This window comes from Monodelphis domestica, chromosome 3 (assembly GCF_027887165.1).
Source record: "Monodelphis domestica isolate mMonDom1 chromosome 3, mMonDom1.pri, whole genome shotgun sequence".
Classification (NCBI taxonomy): domain Eukaryota; kingdom Metazoa; phylum Chordata; class Mammalia; order Didelphimorphia; family Didelphidae; genus Monodelphis; species Monodelphis domestica.
In genome coordinates this window covers 43,273,155-43,298,353 of record NC_077229.1, presented here as the reverse complement: position 1 = coordinate 43,298,353, position 25,199 = coordinate 43,273,155, and the positions used below count along the sequence as shown (strand labels likewise).

The 25,199-nt window shown below is 37.9% G+C and overlaps 1 protein-coding gene across 2 annotated transcripts; it reads right to left on the bottom strand.

Annotated features, from left to right (window-relative positions):
- Positions 1–317: 317 nt before the first annotated feature.
- BRAP (BRCA1 associated protein) lies at positions 318–25,193 on the bottom strand. Of its 2 annotated transcripts, XM_007507891.3 has the most exons (12): positions 24,815–25,193; positions 22,127–22,288; positions 21,169–21,364; positions 19,741–19,930; positions 14,774–14,887; positions 13,190–13,338; positions 11,748–11,823; positions 10,875–11,013; positions 10,411–10,520; positions 6,601–6,690; positions 3,688–3,791; positions 318–2,735 (listed from the first exon to the last, which is right to left on the bottom strand). In XM_007507891.3, exons 1-12 carry the CDS (start codon positions 24,897–24,899, stop codon positions 2,372–2,374), a joined length of 1,779 nt encoding a protein of 592 aa, XP_007507953.2. In that variant the 5' UTR covers positions 24,900–25,193; the 3' UTR covers positions 318–2,371. The 2 variants fall into 2 exon arrangements, with proteins under 2 accessions (XP_007507953.2, XP_056677724.1); XM_056821746.1 differs by lacking the exon at positions 6,601–6,690.
- Positions 25,194–25,199: the final 6 nt, after the last annotated feature.

The window sequence follows — 25,199 nt, the reverse complement described above, 5'->3', positions numbered from 1 at the left end:
ATACACCTCAAAGGGTCCAGCCCACACCGTATGTCTTGTCAGTGAACAAGCACACTACTGACACATTCTTTGACAACAAAGGGGGGAGAGGCTCTAGTCCCAAGAGGAATTGTTTTTTGGCCTGTCTGTTGTCTAAGTGACTGAATAACTTAAGAGTATTCAGAAGCCAATTCCTTCACTTGTCTTTTACAGCTCAGGAATCAGGGGCTAAGGGTGGCTCTTGAATCCAGGCCAGTAATACTTTCCCAGAATATTAATGAATGGCATATTTAATCAGTTTTCAATTCATTAATACAAAAATCACACCCAGACAAAAGTAATTCCAAAGTTGAGCAATTTTAATGCAATTTCCCCATCCAAGGTAGTGTGGGGATGGTAAGTGGCCCATTTCCATCTTGGAAAATGCAGTAGCAGAATCCCCCCCTTCTCCACTCCCTCCCTCCCCACCGTGAAACTCAAGTTAAATTCAAAATACATGAATTTCAAAACAAACAATTTTTAAAAATATACTTTTGTCTAGTTAAGACTTTATGTTATCTACCTTGATAAACATCTTTCCCTCCAATTATTACCTTTAATGAAGTTTTATTTCCCTGGTATAGGCTTTCATATTATTATTTAGTTCTACCCCTTCTGGGAAAAAAAAAATCACTGCTTTCCCACCTGGTTATTTTCTTATTTTATGGTGTGGTGAGCCTGAAGAAAGGATACTACACACGTAAACTAATTCTAATTCTCTTAATTAGATCACTATTCCAGCTTCTGTAAGGTCAAACATGCAACACAAGCTCTTGGCCAAAAGCAGGATTCCAGCTAGTGTAAAAATATATCTTAAATAAAATAGAATTTCTATAGGAGAGAGAATCTGACTCTGTTTTAAGATAGGTCTGTACCTAAGGCCAAGTCAACTTGTCTAGTTGGTCTACACAAGGGAAGGATTGAGAATGTTTAAGATCATTCATGAACGTGAGAAAGTTCCTCAGAGATGCTGCTGCAGCAAGTTAGAAGAACAGAGGGGAAAGATGCAGTTGGTGCACTAACAAAGTGCAGATGAGATTCTTAAAATAAAATTCTGAAATGTGATAATTTGGAGACAAACTGATTAACTGTTGCATTAAAAAATTCAGGACCTCACAATACTTGCTGTGTAATCTACTCTGCTCATTTTACTCAAGGTTAAAGGCTGAGGGTCAACACTGTATCCCAAGTCACATTATAGTTGGAGAGTCTAGATTAAATAGCTGACCCGCTGCTGGGAAATAACAAAAGAAATCACCACTTGAAAAGGGACTATGTCAAAATCCCCATTTTCTAGTTCAGGTGCAATTTAATCTTTGGAGATTTTTCTTTCCTCCTGACATTTATTTTTGCCTCTAGCTGAACATGGAATGTAACTTATATGAATACTAAATCTGCACTGACCTCGGCAGAAAGCACAGCTGGCAGGATAGGCACACCATATCCCTCCACCTAACTGGGCTGTTTCATTCAGTCACTTTATTTGGCTCTAGGTCCAATCCATTGGAGCGAGAGCACTTATGAAGGCAATGACCATTAAACCTTCAAACTTTAAGAGTCATAATGAAATAAAATAAATCCAAAACAAAGTGGAAATGCTGTTACTGTGTCCGTAGTGTGTGTGTTCTGCCCATTTTGTTGTTGGGTTTTTTTTTTGTTTCTTCCTGGTTACACCTAGAACTGGAGAAGATGCTCCAGTTAGGTGCATCTCTGCCTGATTCACAACTTTTCTTTAAGAGGATGACCTTCTCATTCCTCTCTAGAAGGGCACATACATCAATGATATTTGATAGAAGGGAGTTATGCTCATCAATGTCCAATAGGACAACTTCTGACAAATGTTTCTGGAACGACTGAATGGCCTTTCCTGCCTTAAACGTGCCTATTTTCTTGACCTTTGCAGCTGCTACTGCTCCTAAGGGTCCTTTGGTGTTCCTGTGCCTAGGAAACTTTCACTGAGGTTCAAACTTTTCCTTATTATCAAAAACTGACCCCCCAGGACTTAAGTGTGAAACATGCCAACTCAATAAGTATATCTAAAACATAAGAGTTAGTTTTGGGTAAATCTGGAAGGCAAAATGGTCATTAAAACATGTCAGAAGTTAGCTAACTAGAACAGTTTAAAGAAAAACCCTTTTAAATACTGCCAATTCCCATTAGCTGTCCTGGTCATAAACCTCTATAACTCATTAAACAACACGCTAGGAAAAAATGATCCAAACAATTTCATGTTGATCCTCACTTGGTGTACTTACTTATTCAGTAACCAACCTCACATTGAGCTGGGGACCCCTGACAACCTCCTGGTGACAGGGGCCACTGTCTTAGCCCCAAGTGCTTGCTTACAAGAGGCTCACTTGCCCCTCTTGCCCCGGCCCTTTCTGGAGGGCAGCTTCCCTGTACCTCCGACCGAAGGGGAGCTTGCTGCAGAGGCCATGGCAATGTTGATCTGTCCCTCCTGGATTTCCTGCCGTGTCTCAGCTGGCAGGTGATTGATTTTCTGCTGGGCTTCTAGGTAGAACATGACATCCCGCAGCTGCTCCTGGATCTCTGTGATCTGCATGTCCTTCTGATCACAAGTTTCCTTTAGAACTTTCTCCTCCTCCTTCAGCTTGTTTTGAAGGAGGACTTGATTAGCTCGTAAACACTTGTTCATTTCTTGTTCCTCTTTGAGCTCAGTGGAAAGTTTGGCTAGTTTTACATTCAGTTGGGTGCACCTTTCAAAAAACAAAGCAACACAAAGGCATATTTTCTACCGGCTGGTGTATTTCTCTCTCCATTCTACAGAGCCATGGTCAAGGCTCCCGGGGATCTTTAGGAGGCAGTTCTCCCACCTTAGTGAAGGAGAACATATCACTACTGTTCGAAAGAACAAGAATCTCTAAGTAGTACTTTTGCTCTCTAGCTAACACACGTAAAGTATCACAGGAACTGACTCACAGATTCTTTAGAACATTTTTTTTAAAGTATACTGATTAGAAAATGCAAGAGCATGTTATAGCTAAGGCACAACCTACCCAGCAGAAATGACTACTTTCCAGTAGTTCTGTCAGCAGCTGAGTGTTCCCATGTACCTGCTTCTCACAGGGCACAGGAGATAAATAACTGCCCCCCGAAAACCCAGGAAAATTACTTCAACTCAGCAACACCTTTCTTCCCAAATACCTGTAGTAGGTTATGTTCTGACCCTCAGCATTCATTACCTTTAAGAACTTTTTCCCCCCTTTAAGGTACACTGACTCTGTCTTGGAAGAGCCCTCTTTACTCTATATCCTAGGATGACTCCATCTAACTATCCATATGTTCCTAAGAATAGCTAACTATGGAAAAAGAGAAATTAGTCCCTGGAGGCACAAAGGGAAGACTGTGTTAACACATCTCAATCATACTGCCATCAAGAGAAGAGGGAAGTATGTTTCATAATATCCTTTAAAGTATTCTGACCTTTTAAGATAAATACCTTATTTCCCACTCAACAGGAAGTTCAAAAGCAGGCGGGTATTATATAAAGGGGAAAGAATATACCAGACCAAGAAAAGCTAATGATGAAAACATTTTTCTAAGCATTAACATTATTTTATAATAATGACAATGCTCCCATAACTGCTGTGGCAATTATCTCATTACTTGGGGTTTTGTTACTTAAAGAATTCAGAATCATATACATACTTCCTTTCCACGGATTGCTTTTCTTTTAGGAGATCATTGAGTCTGTGCTCCAGAGTATCACATTTCTCAATGGTTTCTTTAAATTTAGTCTTCATGTTGTTAATCTGAAAGCACAAACACATCATATCTCCACTTCAGGCAGGTCAAAGTCCTATAAACTTGTCATTAACAGTTATTATTTTCGGTGACAGCTTTTAGACTTTGAACAATTAAATGACCACAGAGATGGGTTGACATCTTAACCTGTTTTTAACTACCCTCCTCCCCCAAATCATCAATTTTTTTCCTGTTCCATTTACCACTCTCCCAAACAAAAATCAAAACCTCTTGCAACAAAAAGCATGACAAAACCAATTCCCATCCACATTGGCCATGTCAAAAATAGGTGTTTCATTCTGCATATCAGTCCATTACCCCTCTGCTTTCTGGACAACATTCTTCATTATCAGTCCTTTAGACTCATGGTTGATTACTATTCAAAACTGTTCATTTTTACCCTTTTGATGTTATGGTATAAACTGTTCTGGTTCTGCTCACTTATTAACTTCACATCAGTTCATAGAAGTATCCCCAAGTTTCTCTAAAATCATCTTTTAATTTTTCTTATGGCATAATAATATTCCATTACATTTATATATCATAATTTGTTCAACCATTCCCCAAATTATAGGCATCCTCCTAGTTTTAAATTCTTAGTCAACAGAAAGAGCTGTCATAAATATTTTTGCATATATATTTTTCCTCTTTGATCTCTTTTGGAATTTAACCTATTCTTTATCTAACACTTCTCAATAAACCCCATGCTCCCTGGAAATGCTATTACAATAACCAATGAGGAAATGAAATATAAATAAAAAAATAAATTGATCCTGCCCTCCTGTTCTATCAATTTGCCAAATTTCAAAATTGGATTGTTCCTACCTACCCTCCTCCTTTGCTTCTCTTCAAGTATACTGTAGAAAAGAGCTGTATGACTATAGCCAGGCAATCCTTTTATACTCCTTTGTGTCCATCTGAAAGGTCCTTTTGTTGTTCAGAGCTCTTAAGTCTTTCAAAATTATTTGTCTTAACAATATTGTTGCTATTGTATTAACTGAACAAATTCCTTTAAATTCAGTTAAATTTTGGCAGTTACTTTTCCTAGAAATTAACAAAAACAAAAACTCCCTCCAAAACCAATTAAATGATTTGATGGAACAAGAAAGGCAACTGATTTCAGTTTTACCCTTTCTCATAGCAAATTCTCAGCTTGAATTTCTAAGTAAAGGCCAGTAAAAATATCAAAAAATAGACAAAATAAAGGGGAGGGAAAGGGCCAGATAATTTGTCTCAAAAACCAACTCCTCATTAATCAAGAAGCATATATAGAGAGCAGAAAAATCAAAATTCATACTGATAGCCAAGGTTTTCCACAACAGGCCCTATGGTAAAAAAGGCCTCATTTCCCAGTTTTTGTCTGAACTGGCCTCTTTATTTGTTGTGTCATTTCTACCAAGCAACTAATCCAAAAGAATCCTGAAGCGTACACTACACCATGAGATGACCTTTATGATTTGTTTGCTTAAACATCTTAGGTTGCAAACCCAGGGTTTGTCACCATAAAACTTATAATCAAGTTTGCAGAGTAGTTTCCATTCTCTCTTTAGTAATTACTAAAATTGCCATTAGGTTGACTGTTGGCTCTGTCAAGGTCAGTTTTCATGGTAGTTTGAATGGAAGCAGTTGATTTTCAGCGATTATTGAAAGGGTGTGGTACTTTAATGTCTTACTTAGTGTGGAGAGGAGATTGGTGCTGGACTCTTCCCAGGCTATTTCAGATGAACACAAGCTATGGCTAATTTTACCAACCCAGAGAGGCTTTGAGAATGGGTTCAGGGATGAATTATTGTGAAGACATACAAATTGGTATAATCTGACATTACTTGAAGTGGGAGAAAGCACTAGCAAGTAGCAGAGGAAATATCAACAACCAAAGTCCCTTGAAGAGAGAGAGTACATTTATTCCTTTCTACTATATCACAATCTATACATCTCCAAAGAATATGAGATATTTTGTAATTTAGAAATCCTTAGCACTGTACATTTCTCTTACTAGGAAGATTAAAATATTTTTTCCTTTTTCTCTTATGAAAGATGTGGCTGTGGCAGCACCAATTTGAGCTTGAGTCTATTAGGAGCTCACCAGCTCTGGCTCCTTTTTCACAGAGGAAAAAGAAGTGGGTAATCCAAGGCTCAGATGACACCTGGCCCAAGCAGACAGACTGCACCGTGGATCCTGAGGTCTGAGAAGGGCTAATCCAACTAAAAAATGGTTCTCTGCTCTGGTTTTGCAATATCAAGCATGACTCTACTTTTCACAAGGAAGATTACAAAATTGTTCAAAATGATTTTAATTTGTTTTAAAAGAATATGCTACCCAGGCCATTTTGTGAGAATGTGGAAAACATAAAAGGTCAAGAATCAGTCCCCTAAACATTGTCTTGGAACCCATTTCCTTTCATCCTCTTTTCCCAGAGTGCCTCATGCATAGCAGTGCTTAACAGATGTTTACTGAACTGAACCCCTCAGGAAAATACTGTCTGCTAATAAGGCACACAGTAAATTTCTGAAATTCTAGTATGTCTGTCAAATTAAAATGGAGCATACACAACACCAGTGTATGTTCTGAGGAACTATGATCAACTCTGAACATTAGCTACCTTCAGGTTGCTAAACCATTTGGTTGATTCAAATGCTTCCACCTAACAGGAAAAACACTTTTCTTTGGATAGCAGATAGGGAAGGAAAAGATTTTAGAATTTATCTCCTTAAATTTTTCCTTCCACTCCCTCCTCCCCTGCCCTGCCCTTCTCACCCCCCAACAGTGTCAGAGACCAAAATGTTATTTCCCCATTACCAAACAAGGAGACTCACTTCCTCAGCAGTATCCTTTTCTATCCGAACTATCTTGTTTTCCCAGTAGATTCGCTGAGATTCTAGCTGGCTCGTTAGTAAATAAGAGTACTAGAACCAGAAAGAATAGATATGAGACAATTGTTGACAAGTTACTGAAATCCATTAGAAAGCAGAACCAAAAACAATTATACAGAAATCTAAGAATAAAAGTCATGACATTTTATGTTGGTTGTGTCTGCCATTCTAAATAAGCTGGACTTGACTCCAATTAAAAAAAAAAACAACAACCTTACCTTCTTAGAATCAATACTCAGTATAGGTTCCAAGGCAGAACAGTGGTAAGGACTAGGCAATGGGAGTTAAGTGACTGCCCAGAGGTCACACTGCTAGAATGCATCTGAGGCCAGGCTTTAAAACCAGAACCCGCCTCCCCACCAGACTTGGCTCTCAATCCACTGAGCACTGCCCCACCAAATAGTATATATGAAGTGTCAGGTATGTCACATAGGCCATCAACATAAAATTTAAATCATCTTAATGTAAAAGCAGTAAAAGGCAACATGAAATAGTTCAATTGGCATCTCTGTCAGTAGTTCAAGTTCCTGCTATGTGACCATGGGCAAACCACAAGCTCTCAGTATCTTATTTATTTTTTAAAAAATCCTCACCTTCCGTCTTAGAATCAATACTGAATATTGGTTCCAAGGCAGAAGAGTGGTAAGGGCTAGGCAATGGGGGTGAAGTGACTTGCCCAGGGTCAGGCAGCTAGGAAGTGTCTGAGGCCAGATTTGAACCTAGGACTTCCTATTTCTAGGTCTGGCTCTCAATCCACTGAGCTACCCAGCTGCCTCCTCATTTTCCTCTTTTAAAGGTATCTCTCTTTTCTCTTTATAAAAAAGAAAAGACTGGCTGAGCTCTATTAGGGGATTTCCACATCAAGAATCTCTCTTCCCCCAAGCTTACTACCAAATTAATGACATTTGTAAGACGCCTTTTGAAGCTGATCTATGTGATAATGATTATGCTTATAAGAAAAAACAATCTAGCTGAATTAACTATTTTGTAATTTTTCTCTGCAATACTCCAAGTAGTATAAAAATTCTAAGCATAGTAAGATTTGATTTTCTTACCATCAATCTAATTAGGGTTAGGAGGGAATTGGCAGGGGATGTGTATATACATGTGCATATGTGTGTGTGTGTGTGGATTGCATGTGCAAGTGGAACCTTAAAGGAAAGGCTTTACGTAGAATAAGGTGCTTGAATTGAGATATTAAGGAAAGTAGGGATTTTCAGGGGTTGAGGTAAGGAGAGAGTAGATTTTAGGCACAGAGTACAACCAGTGTGAAGGTACAGAAAAAAAGACTTGGCTTGTTGAGGGTAAGGAACAGGGAGAAGGACAGTTTAACAGTCTGTACAAGTCTGGAAAGGTAGGTTGTACACCAACTGTTAAGATTTTTTTAAAAAATTGATTGTATTGATATATTTTATTTTAACATTGCCTAGATTTCCAAAAATATTTTTTTTTAAAAGAGGAAAATTTGCATAAAATTCATGAAAAAGTTAGAAAGTTCTGCCATTATATTGAACATTCCACGCTTGTGGATCTCTACTTGTAAAAAAAATGTTGGCTTCTCTTATCTCTTCTTTGTGTAATTTTAAAAGATTCTTTGTAGTTGTTCTTTTGAATTACATTGTTATCACCATAGTAGTTCTGGTGTATGTCAACATGCCCAGCTAATAGTAGCTTTTTGATTGGTCTGCCTGACTAAAGTTTCTCCCTACTCCAATCTATCCTTTACCTAATGGATAGAATCAATATTCTTGGGTCGACCATGTATGCCCTTCCTCCTTCCAAATGCCGCTGTTTTATCACCTCCACACTGATAGTTCTCTGGGACATGTAAAGCCCTTCACAATGGAACCTCCTGCTACCTTTTCAGGTTGCTTCTACCTAACTCCATGAAGGAGCCACCCTGGTCTTATCTGCTCTTCTTGGATCATGCCATTCCACCTCCCAACTTGGTACCTGCCCATTGTCCATTCACTTCTTTGGTTTCCTTCAAGATTGAGGCTCAAATCTCATCTTCTCAGTCTCAGGTTATGTTCCATCTTTCCATCTATTCTGAATATGTGTTGTATCCATAGTCATTTATATGCCTTCAATAGAATATGAACTTATTGAGGGCAGGGATTGTGTTTCTGCCTTTTTGTTTCTGTAGTGCTTAGAAAACTGCTTGGTAACAAGGAGGCATTTAATAAATGTAGGCTCATTTTCTGACTGACACAGACACCACTCTTCTGTAGGCCATCAGCCTCTCTTGTGCTTGAACTATCATGATAATATCCCAATTGGCCTCCTTGCACTTGGGCTCTCCCCTCTCTAAACTATCCTCCATACAGCTGCCCCATTGATAATCCTAAAACCAAGCTCTGACAATGTCTCCCTTCACTTCTACAGTTTCTTATTGCTTCTATGATAAAATACAAACTCCTATCTGGCCTTTAAAGCCCTTCTCAGTCTGACTCAATCTATATTTCTAGGTTGATTCTACAACTCTCTCCTCTCCCAGTCAAACTAGCCCATTTGCTGTTCTTTGTACACAACATTCCAGCTCCTATCTCCACACTTTTGCACAAGCCGTCCTCATGCCTGGAATGCTTTCCCACTGTCCTTCTGGAATTCTTTCAAGATTCAAACAGAATGTCACTTCTCGCACACAGACTTTCCTGATTTCCTTCAGTTGTTAGTGGCTTCCTCCACTCCATTTGGACTATTTATTTTGTAACTTCTCTGTGAATAAATGGTAACTCAACAGAGACTTTGAGGGCAGAGACCCTCAAAAATGTACTATATCCTCACAGTTCAGCTTAGCACCTAGCACACATTAGGTTTTTAATAAATGCCCAAGAACTTAAAGTAGGCTAGAATATTAAATCAAGCAATTCACAAGAGAAAGAGTATATAATACACCACTGTTCTATAACCATTTAGAAGAGCTGTTTGTGAGGGTTAATAGAGGGGCAGGACAAAAGGGACATTGATCATTTCAGGACTTGTCATTTAAACCAGGAACTTGTCCTGTCCACTGAAGCAGATAACCTATATAATTTAACAAATAGTTTTCCTCCAGTTGCTACAGCAAAAAACTAAACCACCAAAACATTATCTTGTAACCAAACTAATCATGAGTCTCATCTGCTGTCATAAAGACATCCAGAACATCCATAAATCCATACTGGGAGCTTTCATATATAGCCTGATATGACCACTAGGCTGGCCTAGCCTTCAGGAAGTCAATGTGCCTTCCATATCCAGATGAGGCATCAAAGCAGGAAGGTCAGGAAGGTGAAGAATGCTTAGCTCTCTAGGTAATACAATGTACTAGCATTAAAAGGATAAAAGGGTGTTGAAGGGGTTTCATGAATACTGTGAGTGGGTATACCCACTCTAATGAAATTCTGGATCCACTGAATTATTTTCCACAGTAATATGAAGAATATTTCTTCAATTGTTTCTGAACCAAAAAGCCCCCCAGTATTATCAGCTTTTGACTTTAGAATCACCTAATAATAACTGGAGAAAAAAATTAAATAGCCCACTTTTCTATAGCATTCTATATATAGTTACAGAACACTTACAACACATGCTAAATCAGCCAATTGTTTTTAAGAAGCAACTCCTTTAGGTCATTTGGCTCAGGTAGAGTCATTTTTAAGGTTAAAGGCTGATTAAATCTTGGTAAACAAGACAAATTTCAAGTCCAAAGAGTATTTCAAGTATTAAACAGCAAAATGAGCATTGTTTTCAAGATCTAAAGTACTTTACCTCTAACTGTAAGGCATCTATTTTCTCCTCTTGACAAGTATCACCCTCACACTCATACTGTACTATCTTTCCATCAGTTTTACTTGCAACCAATCGATGAACATAATTATCTAAAGGAAAAAAATCAAGACAGTTTTCTTAGACAGAAATGGGTCTCTATAAATTTAAGTCACAAAAAGAAAACTTTTCTTTGAAAATATTTAAATAATTGGGTTTGCAATATTCTGCTCAAAAAAGGCAGTTTCATCAGTGAGAGGTTTGGCAGTTGTAGGGATGTAATTACCAAGCTATTCATAGGGAGACTGAACATGTTAAAACTGCTATGCCAGGAGAGAACAATGTTTGTAGCAATTAGCAGTACAAGTTTCTATAAGTAAAGGAAAATTGCAAAGCTGAGAAGATGCCTGCCCTAAGAAAATGTACAGGACAATGCTGGTCCAAGTGACAGTAGGGGGACCTCATACCTCCAGCATAATCCCAGACTCGGTGATTGGTCAGTTGCATTGCATATGTGTGCTGTGTTTCTTCAAAGTGCTTGTAAGCATGCCGACTAACATATCGCCCACATCCTATATGGCCACATATCAAACAAATCCAGAGATTCTGTCAACAAATCAGGAAGGTAGTCATTAGGTTAAGTAACTAATTAAATTTGTAAGCTGTAGCAGCAGATACAGTAAGAGATACACAGGACTACTTTGGTTTCTACCTTCAAGAGTTCAGAGCAAATGTATTTTTGAGACCCAGGAACCAATGAACAGTTTTAATGATAAATGATTTTCCAATTTGTTTTTTTGACTACAGAAATAGCAAGAGTGAAGTTTCAGAATAATACATGGAGATTGGATTTAGCTGTCCCCTGATTGTAACAATGAATATACTTAGCTCTTCCTTTATTGGGAAGATTGAATTGTAATCCACAATCTATTTTTAGACTTTAATCCCCAAAAGGTGCTAACTCAGTATTTGAAGTACATCTACCCATTTAAACCACAAAAAGGTGTTAAGTAACTACAAAAGGTGAACTAAGCAAAAAATGTGTTAAGTAATCCAAAAAGGTATAGTCAGAGCCCAACTACAATAAAATTTAACCAATATTAAGTACATGTCAATTAAAGATAACAGATAAAAACCACAAGTCACAGCAGAATTAGAAGCAGATTAGAAATGAGATACGATGTTATATTTCCTGTTTGATCCCTAAAAAAGATATTAGTGCAGACCCCTAAAGGATCAATACAGCTCACAGGAACTAAATAGAATTAACTGCATCCAACAAAGAATACTCCCAGGTAAGTCAAAATGAATTTATTACATTTTCAAAATCCATTACTTACTTCCTGTACTCCACACTCAAAACATTTATTTTCTTCTACAGGTTCTGGTGTTTGACAGTATCTGCAAACAGGACACCTATCAGGGTAATCAGCAGAAGACAGAGGAAGATAAAGAAACATGTTTCAGATTAGATAAAAGAGACTGATAACCTCCTTTTCCTCAGATAAATTACTTTTCAAATATAATACAAAGGAAAATGCTCAATTTGCAATTACAAGTAAGGAAACTGTTTATCTCAAGGACATAATGCAAAAAATATAAGATCTTGATATGACAACTTTGTTAATAACAGTGGGAAGAAGAATGAGGGAGAAGCCTAGATCATATTCCTCTCAAGTTTCTTTCTAGAGTTCAAGACCAATAGAGAGATGTCTACAAGTCAGAATTTGAGACAATCCATCAAATTTGTTTAATATTTGAGGTTACTGATTCTTAGGGTGTTAATAAATAACCACTAGCACTTAATATAACTTGCACAGTGTATTTCAACCATTACCTCATCTTTTTCTCTTAGGTGGTAAATACTATTCTTTCACAAAATCACAGGGCTAGTTAAGTGTCTGAAGTGAAATTTGGACTCATCAAAATTTCCTGACTCTGGGCCTGGTGCTCTGTGCATTGTGGCGCCCCCTGGCTCCTTTATAAATGACAACCTATGAATATTTTTGACTGTTAAAAGGAGGAGTTAAGACTAGATAATCCCGTCTATCTCTAAATCCTCAAAGTGACACTTGACAACTGAAAGGCTGATGCTACTACAGAGATGAAAAAGAACTCTTTGCCAGATCATACTACAGAAGGTCCAGGGTGTAGTTAGGCTGCTATATAGGCAGAGAGCTAAGTCTCCTAATAAACAGGCTCTTCAGCAGTTTTGATAGGCAACTGGCAGACTGCTTGCTAGATTGTCTTTTGAGGCAATCTAACCTGATAAATCTGAAGCTTTACAAGTAAGAATCTTAAATCAAATCGTTTGCTTGATAACTCCTAACATTCACAACAGACTAAAATGGCAATCAGGTAGCTGCTGCTTTACTGATGAGAAATTTGGAATTTATTAATAAGCCAACAATGTTAGTTAGATGGCAAGCACAGTTCTGGAACAAACCTTGGTCAGGGCCTAGATCATATAAATGAGAGCTTCAAAATCTGTCATTTAACTTCTGGTGAATGAGAGAAAGGAATAACTCAAGAGGTACTGAAAAAACTTCATCTAAGGGCCCAGGACCCAAACTCAATGTTGCTAAAGAGAGTTTGGTCCAAGAATGCTGAATATTCTCAGGAATGGTGGAAGGAAAGAAAGAAAAGGGAAGAAGACAATGACATCTGCTTAGCACCACTCTTGATTTGGAAAACTGAACATGAGTATGATTTTTTTTTTTTAATTCCAAAGAGGCTTATCACATATTTAGAGCAAAAAACCAAACAAAGCCATCATACTTACGTAGTATCATCCCAGCGTTGTAGACACTGGCTATGAAAACTATGGTTGCATAATGTGGTAAGTATCCCATTCACAGACTCATCCATCCTTTCTAAGCACACTGTACATTTGGGGAGCTCAGTCAGGTCCATCACTGGGAGGCTGGCACCCTGGATACAAAGTAGAAATGTAATTACCACTTTTCATTTCAACAAATTAGGAGTTAAAATGGCAAAGCAAAATGAACACACTGCTAGTAACTAGTAAATTTAAATTCTTTATAAAAGTTTCCAGCCAAAAGCACACCAACCTTTTAGCTCTAAATTCCACAAAGACATGGATCAGGGAATAAGAACAAAATACGGAACACTTTGATTTAGAAAAAGTACCCATTAAAAGTAGCACCATCAAATGCAAGTTCATAGGCAAACTGATCTTTTAAACTCAATATTTTCCATGCTATAGTAACAGTTACCAAGCTTGACTAGTCCAAAGACTAAATTGGCATTTATCTATTATTTACCTGACAACAAGCCAATCAAATAAACAATTGCATAGACTTTTAAAACATAGTTCATGATGAAAAATCACTTTACATTTCCAGAAGCATTTTTAAAAGCCTCTCAAAGTTTAATATTTAATTATTTCATAGCAGGCCCATAAGTCTATTTTATTCAGAGGAAAAATTTTCTCACATGAGGCTCAGAATTTATTCTCAAACTAACAATACATCAATCTAAAGATTTTACTTCAATCAAAACTAATGCAAGATAAAGAATATTACATACTAAACTTTGGAATAATGTATATATAGAATACAATGCAACTAAATTCATCGTAAGTGACAATCAACTGGGGCAAAGAACTTTGCCAGATAGTGTAAAAATGGAGATTTGAACCCCAGACTTCAATTCCCAGAAGTCCTTGGTAGTTCCCAGAATTCCCTAAAATCTCACCGGAGATACCCACCTGGGCAGTGAACAAAATGGGTATTTAAATTGACTGTACCACCTACTTGCTCTCTCGGCTTCCGCTTCTAGGCACACTTGGCTCTCTACCTAGCAGGCAAGATGTAGGTTGCAAGTGCTTTCCTTATTTTGTATTTCTTAATTCTAATAATCTTTAATAAACCTCTAAAAATATAATACTTTTAGCAGAGAAACTAATTTTAATTGTTATAATAGCAAGCAATCTCGGGAGCTTGCTTTCAAAATTGCATATACTAGGTATGTAGCTATGGGAAGAAGATTCAGAGGTGATTCCAAAACCACTTCAAATTTAACTGTCAGCTTCACTTTGATCAACATTTATAATGACTTAACATAATTATTCTGTTACGGGTGATGTATTTGTACAACCTAATTTACTAATATAAACACATATATAACAATTTAATATTTATGTAATCTTTTCCCTTATGACACTCCTATAATGTAAGTATTATTCCCATTTTATGTATGATGAAAATAGTGGCTCAAAAGGCAAAATGACTTGCTCCCAAGTCTTCAGATTCCAGTGTTATTATGAATGTTCTTTTCTTTGCATCACATTGCTTCTCATGGGCACTTCTAGAAATCTTAAAACAGGAAAATCCTTCAAACTTACATCTTCCGATTTTACTACTTCTGCCCTCTCTACATACACCAACTGGCAAACATCTTCTTCTATTGAATTAAATTGTCGACCATTACATGCCATATAAAAACTATCAGCATCAGCCTACGTACAAAAAGAGGGGAAAAAAGAAACAAGTTAGTCAGAGGAAATGACATTTCCTCTACATCCAAGGTATATGCATTTTCAGGAAGACATTTTCAATACTTTTATTTAGAAAAACTAACCCACTAAAAACAGACAATCTAGAGGTACCTCCATATATATGAACCTTTGAAGGTTGATATCCCACATGCTCACAATGATTTCAGGGCCAAAAAGTAGCTTTCTACTTGAGGTGGCAAGTATTGAAATGCAGAAAGCTGACAGCTATTTGGACTTTGATATTCAACTGGCAACAGTCAATTTCCCACCTTGATATCATTTCCCCCCTTAGTCAGCATTTTCACAGAAGATGAAACGTAAATCTCTTTTTGCAAAGGCTAGAGCAAAATCAGAACTAATGAATGCTTAAGATGAGCTCTATTAAAAAATGTTGACATTCATGTCAGAGGGAAAGGCATCAGTGCAAGTGGAACAAAGGAAAAAAAAACTTCACTTTCTTTTGAGCAAGCAAAATATATCCCCAAACGGGCTGTCACATAAAGATCTCATCATCAAAACTGAATGCTCAATATTGAATATGATGGTTAAAAGGCCCCAAGTTTAGATAACCGATAAAATAAGTGATTCTCCAAAGTTTTTAGGGAATAAAGACCAGTGGAAAGAAAAGACAAATCTTTTGGCTCATGCATAAAGCTGCTACAAGGATTAAAAGTCTGCCTTCTTTCCTAACGGCACATCTTTTAAATGGCATGATGGTATGTTTGTATAGATAAGACACTGCCTTTTGGTCTGGTCTTAGAAGATAAAGAATAGATGACTCTACTCAAAAAAAAAAAAGAGAAAGGTCTTTTAATATCAGTTCAAAGAGCTGTACTCATCTAGATGCTGCCTCATCTTCCAAAGTGTAGGGTCAGCAAAGTTTGGACAAAGGTACAAATCTAAACACAGGAAGTAGGCCTACCAGCACTACCAACTTAAGATACCTTCTGTTTTGTCAAAGCCCTTTATAGCAACAGGAAACATCATGCAATTGATCACCACAGAGAACCTACATAGATTCAAAAGAAAGATTCTCAAGATCTTTGGGAAACAAAGAGATGTCTTATCTCAAAGTTCTCAGTACTCCTTTTTCTTAGAGCATTAGAAAGTTTTTAGAGTGTTTTTAATACTTTATTAAGGATGAAATTCAATTTTAATATTTTGATTGATGTCTGTCAAATATAATCAAGAGAGTCAAGTAGCTGAAGAATTATCAGCTATCAGCTTCACATTTAATGTATTATTCTCACATCTCAGAAAATGGGAAAAGTACTTTTTAATTATAAACTCTGTAAGATTTTAATAGCAGGGGGCAGCTGGGTGGCTCAGTGGATTGAGAGCCAGGCTTTTAGGTTCAAATCCGGCCTCAGCCACTTCCTAGCTGTGTGACCCTGGGCAAGTCACTTGACCCCCATTGCCTAGCCCTTACCACTCTTCTGCCTTGGAGCCAATACACAGTATTGACTCCAAGACAAAAGGTAAGGGTTAAAAAAAAAAAGATTTTAATAGCAGAATTCTATATTACACTGATACTATAAAGAAAAGACTTTAAAAGGCTCCTTTCATTTTATAACAGCCATAGCTTTTTCTTGGAATGTATTATCAAAAAGAAGCATATTAAGGTAACTAATTCTTGTTTAGAGAAATTAGGGGCAGCATATTAGGTACCTAGATACACGTGCCAGCTTCTCTGAACCACTTGGTCAGACTGGTAGACTGCTGCTGGGACAAGGCACAAACACCCCTCACATCACTCCTCATGTCTGTCAACACCATTCAAGCCTGAATTCTTCAACAAAGGAAAAGAAAAAGGGCAAAGATATTGGGCATGAAATAATCAAGATGGGGATTTCTCTGTCCTATTCAACAATTATAAACATTAAGTCTCTTTAAAAAAGACTTCTATCACAAAAGACAGTTCATAAATTTTAGACATCTCTAAAGACAACTGAAAAAGTGTCTTCTCAAATGGCTCTTTTACTATTAAAAAATAGCTTATCATTTCTGAGTTAGTAACGAGAAGGGAGATTTATTGTAATATGATTCTATCCCAAGGAGATATGATGCTGTTTATGTTGGGGAACACCCTGTTTGTTCTAGGGTCCAGCAGGTCCAAGTGATCTCCTCTAGAGTTTCCGTCATAAAGGCCTTCTAGAGAGGTCTAAGTGTGTTAATGTGGAAAAAGGCTGTCAAACTCTGCCCTATCATGCTTTTTTTTTTTTTGGGGGGGGGGGGGAATTATCAGTGTGAATAAATTTAAAATTCTCTTCACATGCCTGGATGAGTTATAAATTCCTCACCTATAAAGTCAATTCCCCAAAGTTCTGAGCAATACAGCAATAACACCTTAAAATGTGAAGCTGATAGTTGATTATTCTTCAGCTACTTGGCTCACTTGATTATATTTAACAAACATCAATCAAGATATTAAAATTGAGTCAGAGAAAATACACCTGTCCACATGGCCTACAGAATAAAGTCAAGGAAAAGAAAAATTTCACCTGGGTTTAGAAAAAGTACAAAGTAGCTCTATTAGTAATAAAAGATGGAAGGAGAAATTTAAGAATAAAAAAGTGAACCTGAAGAAGAAAATAAGAGTTCATTTATACTAATTTCTGAGAAATGCTATAAATGACATAACTGTGAACTTTATGAAGTGAGTGGAGTACTCAGTGCTCAAAGTAAGATTGCTAATGCTTCAAGGAAGAGCCTATTACACAAACCAGGAGTTTAGAGCAATATATATAATGTTCATTCTAGCAATGTCAGATGTTATCAGTTGGTGAGAATACAGAACTAATGGTACCAAGTTCATGGACTTAATCTTCACAAGGACCAGTTAAACTTCACACTTTTCCCTGACCTTGGACTAAATCCCTAAACTTAGCCAAATAAGCATAGGGCATTGTTGCAAGAAGGTCTAGATGGATGGACTGCTTCAGAAAGCAAATATCTACTCCAAAAATGACTCAAAGCACAATCCAGGTAGATGAATAGTTATGTCCATGTACAAAGAAAAGTAATTGATTACATGGAAATATTTGCCAAAAGAATCACAAAAAGACTAGATAGCTTTAGTTTATCAAGAGCATAAGTTTGGTAACTTTAGTATTTTTAGAGACAAGACATAATCCTTTTGAAATATGCTTTTTTGGGAGTCCATTCACATCCTTTTCCCATTTGCCCAACATTGATCTTATGGAACTTGAAAACAAAGAATCTGTTTTTTGTGCTGTTAGCCCCAGGTCAAATAACTTGATGGTTAAGTGGCCATTATGATCAGTGAATTAATAGTCATTAAGATAAACAAAGTCTGACCTAAATCCTACATAATAGTTGTCATTCCCCACATCTTCATCCTGCTCCTTCCAGAAGGAACTTAAAAAGAGTTTTAAGATACCACTGGAACAATATTTGTGAAGTTCCTCAATAATTTTTAAAGGACTTTGGACATATAGTGAAAATACTTGGTTTAATATTCTTAGCCTTATAACGTCTAAACTTTTGATCTTTGATAGCTGAGACCCATGTGTTTTATTTTTCACTTGTGAAGTATGTCTAACATGGATAGGATGTGTACACTAAGGTCTGTGGTGCAAGTGTGTCTCACAGTGATAATGTTGTAAGAGCAGGGGTCAAACTAGAATTTGGGCCTGAATTGTTTTAATACAATTATATTTTAATATATTAAGTGGGAAATGTTTAACAAAATGAATAAAAATACAATACAGAACAGATAAGGTAAATTTATGGTTTTATAAGTCAGCATGCAGATGGCAAGAATATGATTCTATTTGAATTTGACGTCACTGTTGCAGAAGCATGTAGAAAACACAGCCTTCTCCCCCTCAATTTTCCCTGTACCCAATATGGTTGTTGCTGCTGTTATCAATCTTGCATTCCTTTAGAGAGGAAGTAGGGTGGTGGCAAGCCTGCATACCTGAGGTGGCATTTATGCCTTCCCACCTACACATTTTTGTTAAGTTAGAGACCAAGGCCTATATCACTGAAGAAACATCCAGCTAGTCTGGATTCCATTTAAAATTAGGGCAAATTTAGGGAGGACTTTTACAGTTAATATGAAGGAATTCCTCTGACAGAACAGCATTTCAAACCATTTTAGCCTGACTTAAACAAAATATGATGGGCACAGCGATGAAAAAGTGAAAGTAATTCAATTTTCAGACTGAATTCTAAATGTTTTTTATAAATTCTTCTTTCAAATTAATAGCATAATAACATACACCTTTAATTCAATTCATCTAGCACTGAACTGAATTTCTGGAGCTTCTTCTTTCACCTGATAGCATCATCTTTTTAAGAATGGGAGAAAAAATGGGCCATTCTTTTTTTCAAGTTTCTCAGGATTCTTCTATAGCAATATCAACATCTGAACCTCAATTTGGAAACAGCTCAGTAATCTCAAAAGGCATCATGACACTCATCTTTCCCATTTAAAAACTAATTTTAAAATGATGTGCCTTAGCACTTTTTTAGGAGAGGCAAAGAAGTATGGGGAAAAAGAAAAACAGTATTGCAACTTCAAAAAGGTTAGGGATTGTTGTTCTACTGAAATTATTACTAAATGAAAACTACTATAAGTCACCATTTTGGGGAGGGGTGGGGAGAGTAGGAATTCCAATAATGTTCACATTATTGGAAATGTAAATAGAATTGTTTATAACAACAGTCTCAGTTATATCCAGAGAAATATGTATTCAACTATTTTAAGTGAAAAGTTTCTGTTTCCACACTGCTAGAATCAAGTCATGCAGTTTGTGCAACAAAGGAGACTTTAATATCTTAATTCATACCTGTGCACTGAACTTTATCAGCACCATATACTGGTTTGGAGTAGAGTCTCTGATTATTTTCATGTGTTCAATGACTTCATTAAAAGGGGCCACAAACTTCATGAGGTCATGGCTGGTCATTGTAGCTGGGACTGTGAGGACACACAGCATAGCACTGCGTCGGACATCTTCTTTTAAAGAGGTCATCTTACTAAAGAGAAAACAATGAAACTGTCTTGAATAGAGAAGCCATGGTAAACTGAGACAACACAAATGAAACAATGTCATTTTAAGGTCAAGATAACAGAATGTAAAAAAGGATATATCACTAATCAACTACTTTATTGACAACACAGATAGGCAGGGTAAATGAACATTTGTCTTATTCTGCATAGCCTAACAAGCTTTATGGTTTCCATACCATTTGCCCACTGGAAATTCTCAACCTCTTTAGTTAAAAGACAGGTCATATACTTGCACTGGGAAAATATTCATCACTTTTTTAAAAAATCATCTGATTCATCCAGAAGCCCAGCTGTGGGAAGGGGGAAGAGAAGGAGAAGGAAAGCAGAGCTCTGAACATTAGAACAGATTCAAAACTGTAAGAACATGTACCTAATGCCTTTTAATTTTCCTGAAGATCACAGGAATTATTAACCCAGCTACAATTAACACAGTATAGAATAGAATACACCATTCTACATTTTAATTAATTTTGAAATGGTACTTCACTTTAGTTGCCATGGATCAATTGTTAAAACTACCAAAACAGCATTCAAGAGCTGGCTTAGTTTCATGTTTCTCTTGGTGGGATCCTGACAGGCACCAGAGTATCAGGATGGCCTAGCTACTAAGTCAGGAGGTTTTATTTCATAGAGTCAACTGGTCAGTTATTAAATGCTAATAATCCACTTTGTGGATCCTCTAAACAATTTGCTTCCCTATCACTTTTTTCTCCAGCAACCTGTTTTTGATTTACTTTACTGCACTGGTTGGTAGTTACTCTATCAGAGGTAGAAGTTGGAAAAGCAGATGAACTACTATATTTAACTTTTGGCAGCTTTAGCAAAAAGTCAGATGATAGAAGAAGCTGAAATTGCTGAAAATAAGATGAGAGATTCTCTGTGGAATTCTATTATTGGTGTTAATAATACTCTTCCCAAAGAGCTCCCTTTGAAGTATCTATCCCTAAATTAACACTATTGGAAACTCTACTAAGAAAGAAAAATACCTCATCTCTCCATCAAATCAACCCTACCATATAAAACAAAGAATCACCAAGGAGGCAGCACTAAATAAATGTCATCCCTTTCTCCAAAGTTCCATGGACTCCATTTTCATATCTGGTCCCTAAGAGCCAAGAGCCCAGAAACCAGGCTCCCAACCACCTAAGCTTCACTGGTATTCTCTTGCACTAGTCCAATTCAGAAGGAAGAAGGCTTTTCTTACTTTGTTTTGTACAGGTGCATTATACCATGAACTATTTCAACTGATGGGTTTCCACTGAAGAATGAAATCTGGTCCGGAAGTTGCTTAGAGGGAGAATCTGGAGCAATTTCTTTACTGTGATCTGCATTTCTACTTTTCTCAGGAGAGGAGGATGCCTCTGAAGACTTTCTTTCTTCCATTGTAGCTTTCATCTCATCTTTCACAAATCAAAAGTTTTTAGGTTATAAAATGCATTAGGAGGCTAATTATGTTCAAGGATTCCTATTTCACATAGGCTAATAGATATTAGAAATATCAAATATAACTTCCTAAAAGATTTTTCAGTCTTTTAGAAACCATGCCTTAGTTAATTTTTATGGTTTTAATGATTATAGCTGACAGGGAAAACTCAATATATTACAATTTGAATAAAATTCACAAATAATCAAATATGTGTACAAAAGAAATGAACCCTAACTTAAAAAATTGTAATTTCTATTTGCCCTTTAAAAAATGAAATCAACACTTTTGATAAATTCAAAGGACTTTAAACTTTTCAGGAGACACCTCTATATAGATCTTTTATAAGAGTCATTTGCTCATGGCTAATATGTTTCAAAATTAGACCTATCAGTTTTGGCCATTTTGAGTTTCAGTATCAATCGTTGGATTGATCCTTTAAATGGATTATGTCAGCAAAACAATGGGAATGGATAACAAGTTTATTTGTACTGACTAGTAGTTTGTCATTCAACTGTGAGGTAGTTTCTCTACCCTTTCAATAAAATGACTTTCGTAATTTGTTAGGATTCATTTAAAAAGCATAAGATGAGATTAAATTAGGACCTACCCACCATATGTCATATTAAGCAGAAGAAATAAAGGCAAGTATTTATAAGAGACTGAAATAATAAGCTTATTGAACAGCTATCAGATGCATAAAACACTTGAAGAGATTTAAGACTTTCGAAAAACTTACCTGGGTTAGATTTTATGGTTTCAATGATCATATCTGTCATTTCTCGCCGGCCAAGATGTTGGTGTATAATTGCTGCCTTCTCCACTGGTGCCTTCCCTTCTAAATGTGCCTTAGCTGAAGCTAGTGTCTTTTCTTTGATTTCTTCATCAGACATTTCCCTAACTAAGAAAAACAAAACTAATTAGCATCTCATAGCGACTGTCCAAATTGCAAAACAAACTTCTCCTCATGCCATTAAAAAAAAACAAGCAGATATGAGGAATAACTGTGCAGCTTCTATATTATTTTTTTTACTTGATCATTTCCAAACATTATTCATTGGAGACAAAAATCATATTCTTTTCCTCCCCCCCCCCCCCATCAGCTTCTATATTATTAAAGAATTCAGGAAATCACCTTTTCACTTTCTTTACCAGTCTGGGATGGGGAGGGAGAAGAGGAAGGGATAAGTATTTAATTACCTATAAACATTTACAAATCTATTTTAATGACATGAACTTCTAGAAGAAACCAGTCACAAGAAAGAGGTACCAAATGAGGTTATACAGAGCCCAAGTTAACATCTGTCAACTGTCTCAATTCTTTAAAGTTTTTTTTTTTTAATTAGTAAGGTCAAGGCTTGAATTTGTGATGTAAAGTACCACATCAAAAAATCTGTCCTAAAATAAGATGTGTTTATGGTTTTCAAACTTTCACATACATTAATTCATTTGATCCTCAAAATAATCCTGTAAATATATTTTATCATTCTCAACTAAGGCTTGTTCCATTGAATTTAAATACTACTGGTGATCTTCATGATATGGGTGGTCCCTTCACTGATGATCACGACCTGCCTATGCCTATTAGTACAGTATAAATCCTATTCATATCCTTCTCTAAGTATGCTGTAAGAGATCTCTCAATGTGCTATGAGTCTTCCTTCCTTGATTTCTCCCAACATCTAAAAGCAACAGTAAAGCATGTACTATCGATCTGTATACCCTTTAAAAAAATTACTCCAATTCTTGCTAATTATTTCTTTGTAAAGTATTGCAACCTACTACTCATCATACTGAGTCTCTTCTCCGCCCTCTTAGTAATATTAATTTTTAATCTTTCAGAGACAGCATCATCTACATTTCTTGGTCATAATACCAGCACAATATTGGGATTAATAAGATACACCTTTCATATGGGGAAAAAAATTAAGGTCATTAGAAGAACCATATCACTCCCCAAATGTGATATTCCATCCTGCTCTTTTCTTACTTAGATCTGGGCTCAATTTAATATGTACATACAAAATCTGTCCAAGGTACATCAACTGATAGATAAGCACTATAGGTTGACCATCTAGAAGAATGCAGTCTAGAAAGTAAGCATCTCTTATCAACTAAGTTTTTCTATGCCAAAATCCTGAAGTTTGGGGGTCTCATTCAGGAGGCTCTCTAATGTTCTGGGGCTTGATGCAAGCACTACAATGTCATCCAAGAACAGAAGTCTTCAAATAATCCTACCTTCCCCTAGGAGATTTCTCCTGGACTCTACATTGGATCTCCATGGGAATAGCAAACACCTTTGACAATTATAGCAGATTATAAAATCTGCTTAATTCCAGTACCTTCCCTCTTAATTATTTCCCATTTAGCCTGTACATAGCTTGCTTTGTATATACGTGTTCATAGGTGATTGTTGATTTAAAAAACAAACAAACTTATTTTCTGTTTTAGTAACAATTCTAAAATAGAAGGGCTAGGGATTGGGGCTAAAAGACTTGCCAGGATTCACACAGCTAGGAAATGTCTGAGGTTGAATTTGAACTCGGGTGTTCTGACTCAAATTACTCTATACACTTGCACCACCTAACACTGCCTCTCACTCTCTTAAATCCCTACCTTCTGTCTTAGTAACAACTCTAAGACAGAAGGGCAAGGGCTAGCCAATACACTTGCCCAGGGTCACACAGCTAGGAAGTGTCAAGAGGTCATATTTGAATTCAGGACCTCCCAACTCCAGGCCTGGTGCTCTATCCACTGAAGCCCTCTAGCTGACCCTTCCCCCGCAGGACTTGGAAGCTCCAGGAGGGCAAAGGACCGTGTTTTGTCTCTTTTTTGTGCCCTTGGGGCTTAGTGACTGGTGTATGGGAAGCTAAATAAATTTAATAAATGTTTACTGATTAACTGATTGCCAAGTGCATCTCCCTAGTTCCAAGCCGGGCCTGACAGGAACGCCCTCTGGTCCTTCCAGGGTGGCTCGGTGTCAGATTTCGGAACTTGCCTTCCTCTTCGACAATTAACCCCTCCCCTTCCAAAAGCACTGGAAGACTTCGCTCTTTCCTCTCTATAATGAAAAAAGCTGGCGGTTGAGCAGTCTCTAACCCGGCTTTAGATTTCGAGGGTCTCTGGGGGCAGTCCCGCGGCTGAGGCGCGTCGGAGGCCGCAAGGGGTCCCAGCGTTCCCGGAACCTCACTTTGGGGGAGGGGAAAAGGCCCTCGCCTTCTTGTTTGTGGGTGGAGCCTAAAGGCGACTCGAAGAACGCCCGTTTAGGAGCCGGGCGGCCAGGAGGGGGGGGGCTCTTCCTCCTGGGGACCTAGCCCCCCACTCCAGGCCGGCTACCCATCCCCCCCACAGCGCCGCCGCCCCACCGCCGCCCTCCTTCCCAGTCGGGAGACCGAGGGTCCGCTCGGGCTAGCCCAGGGGCACTCACCGGCGGCCGCGCTGAAGCCGAAGCCGGCGGGCAGGGGCGAGTGGTCCGCGAGCTCCAGTCGGATCACAACCAGTGACACACTCATAGGGCGGGCAGGCGCAGCCCGGGCGCGGGCCCCGACCGGCTCAGGCGGGGACAAGACGCGGCTGGGCCGGGGGCGACGGGGCGGGCCCTTTCCCGGACTGTGGGGGAAGGGCGGAGACGCACGCCGCCGCCGGCGCACGGGCTGGCGAGCTGCCGGGGCCCCAGCTGCCGCCGCTGCCGCTGCTGCCACCGCCGGCCCCGCGCTACCTAGGGCGCTCGCTTCTCCTCTGGAGCCCGACGGGAAGCGAGCGCCGAGAGCGCTTGCCACTTCCGCCTCCCGGCCGCCGTCCGCTTGTCACTG

Excerpts from the sequence above, each read along its gene's own strand:
- BRAP (XM_007507891.3), bottom strand. The coding sequence starts at position 24,899 with ATGAGTGTGTCACTGGTTGTGATCCGACTGGAGCTCGCGGACCACTCG. Across the intron at positions 19,931-21,168 it reads ATGCACCTGTACAAAACAAA|TAAGATGACCTCTTTAAAAG; the intron begins GTAAGAAAAGCC and ends TTTTCTCTTTAG. Across the intron at positions 11,824-13,189 it reads CAACGCTGGGATGATACTAC|GTGTCCTGTTTGCAGATACT; the intron begins GTAAGTATGATG and ends TTACCCTGATAG.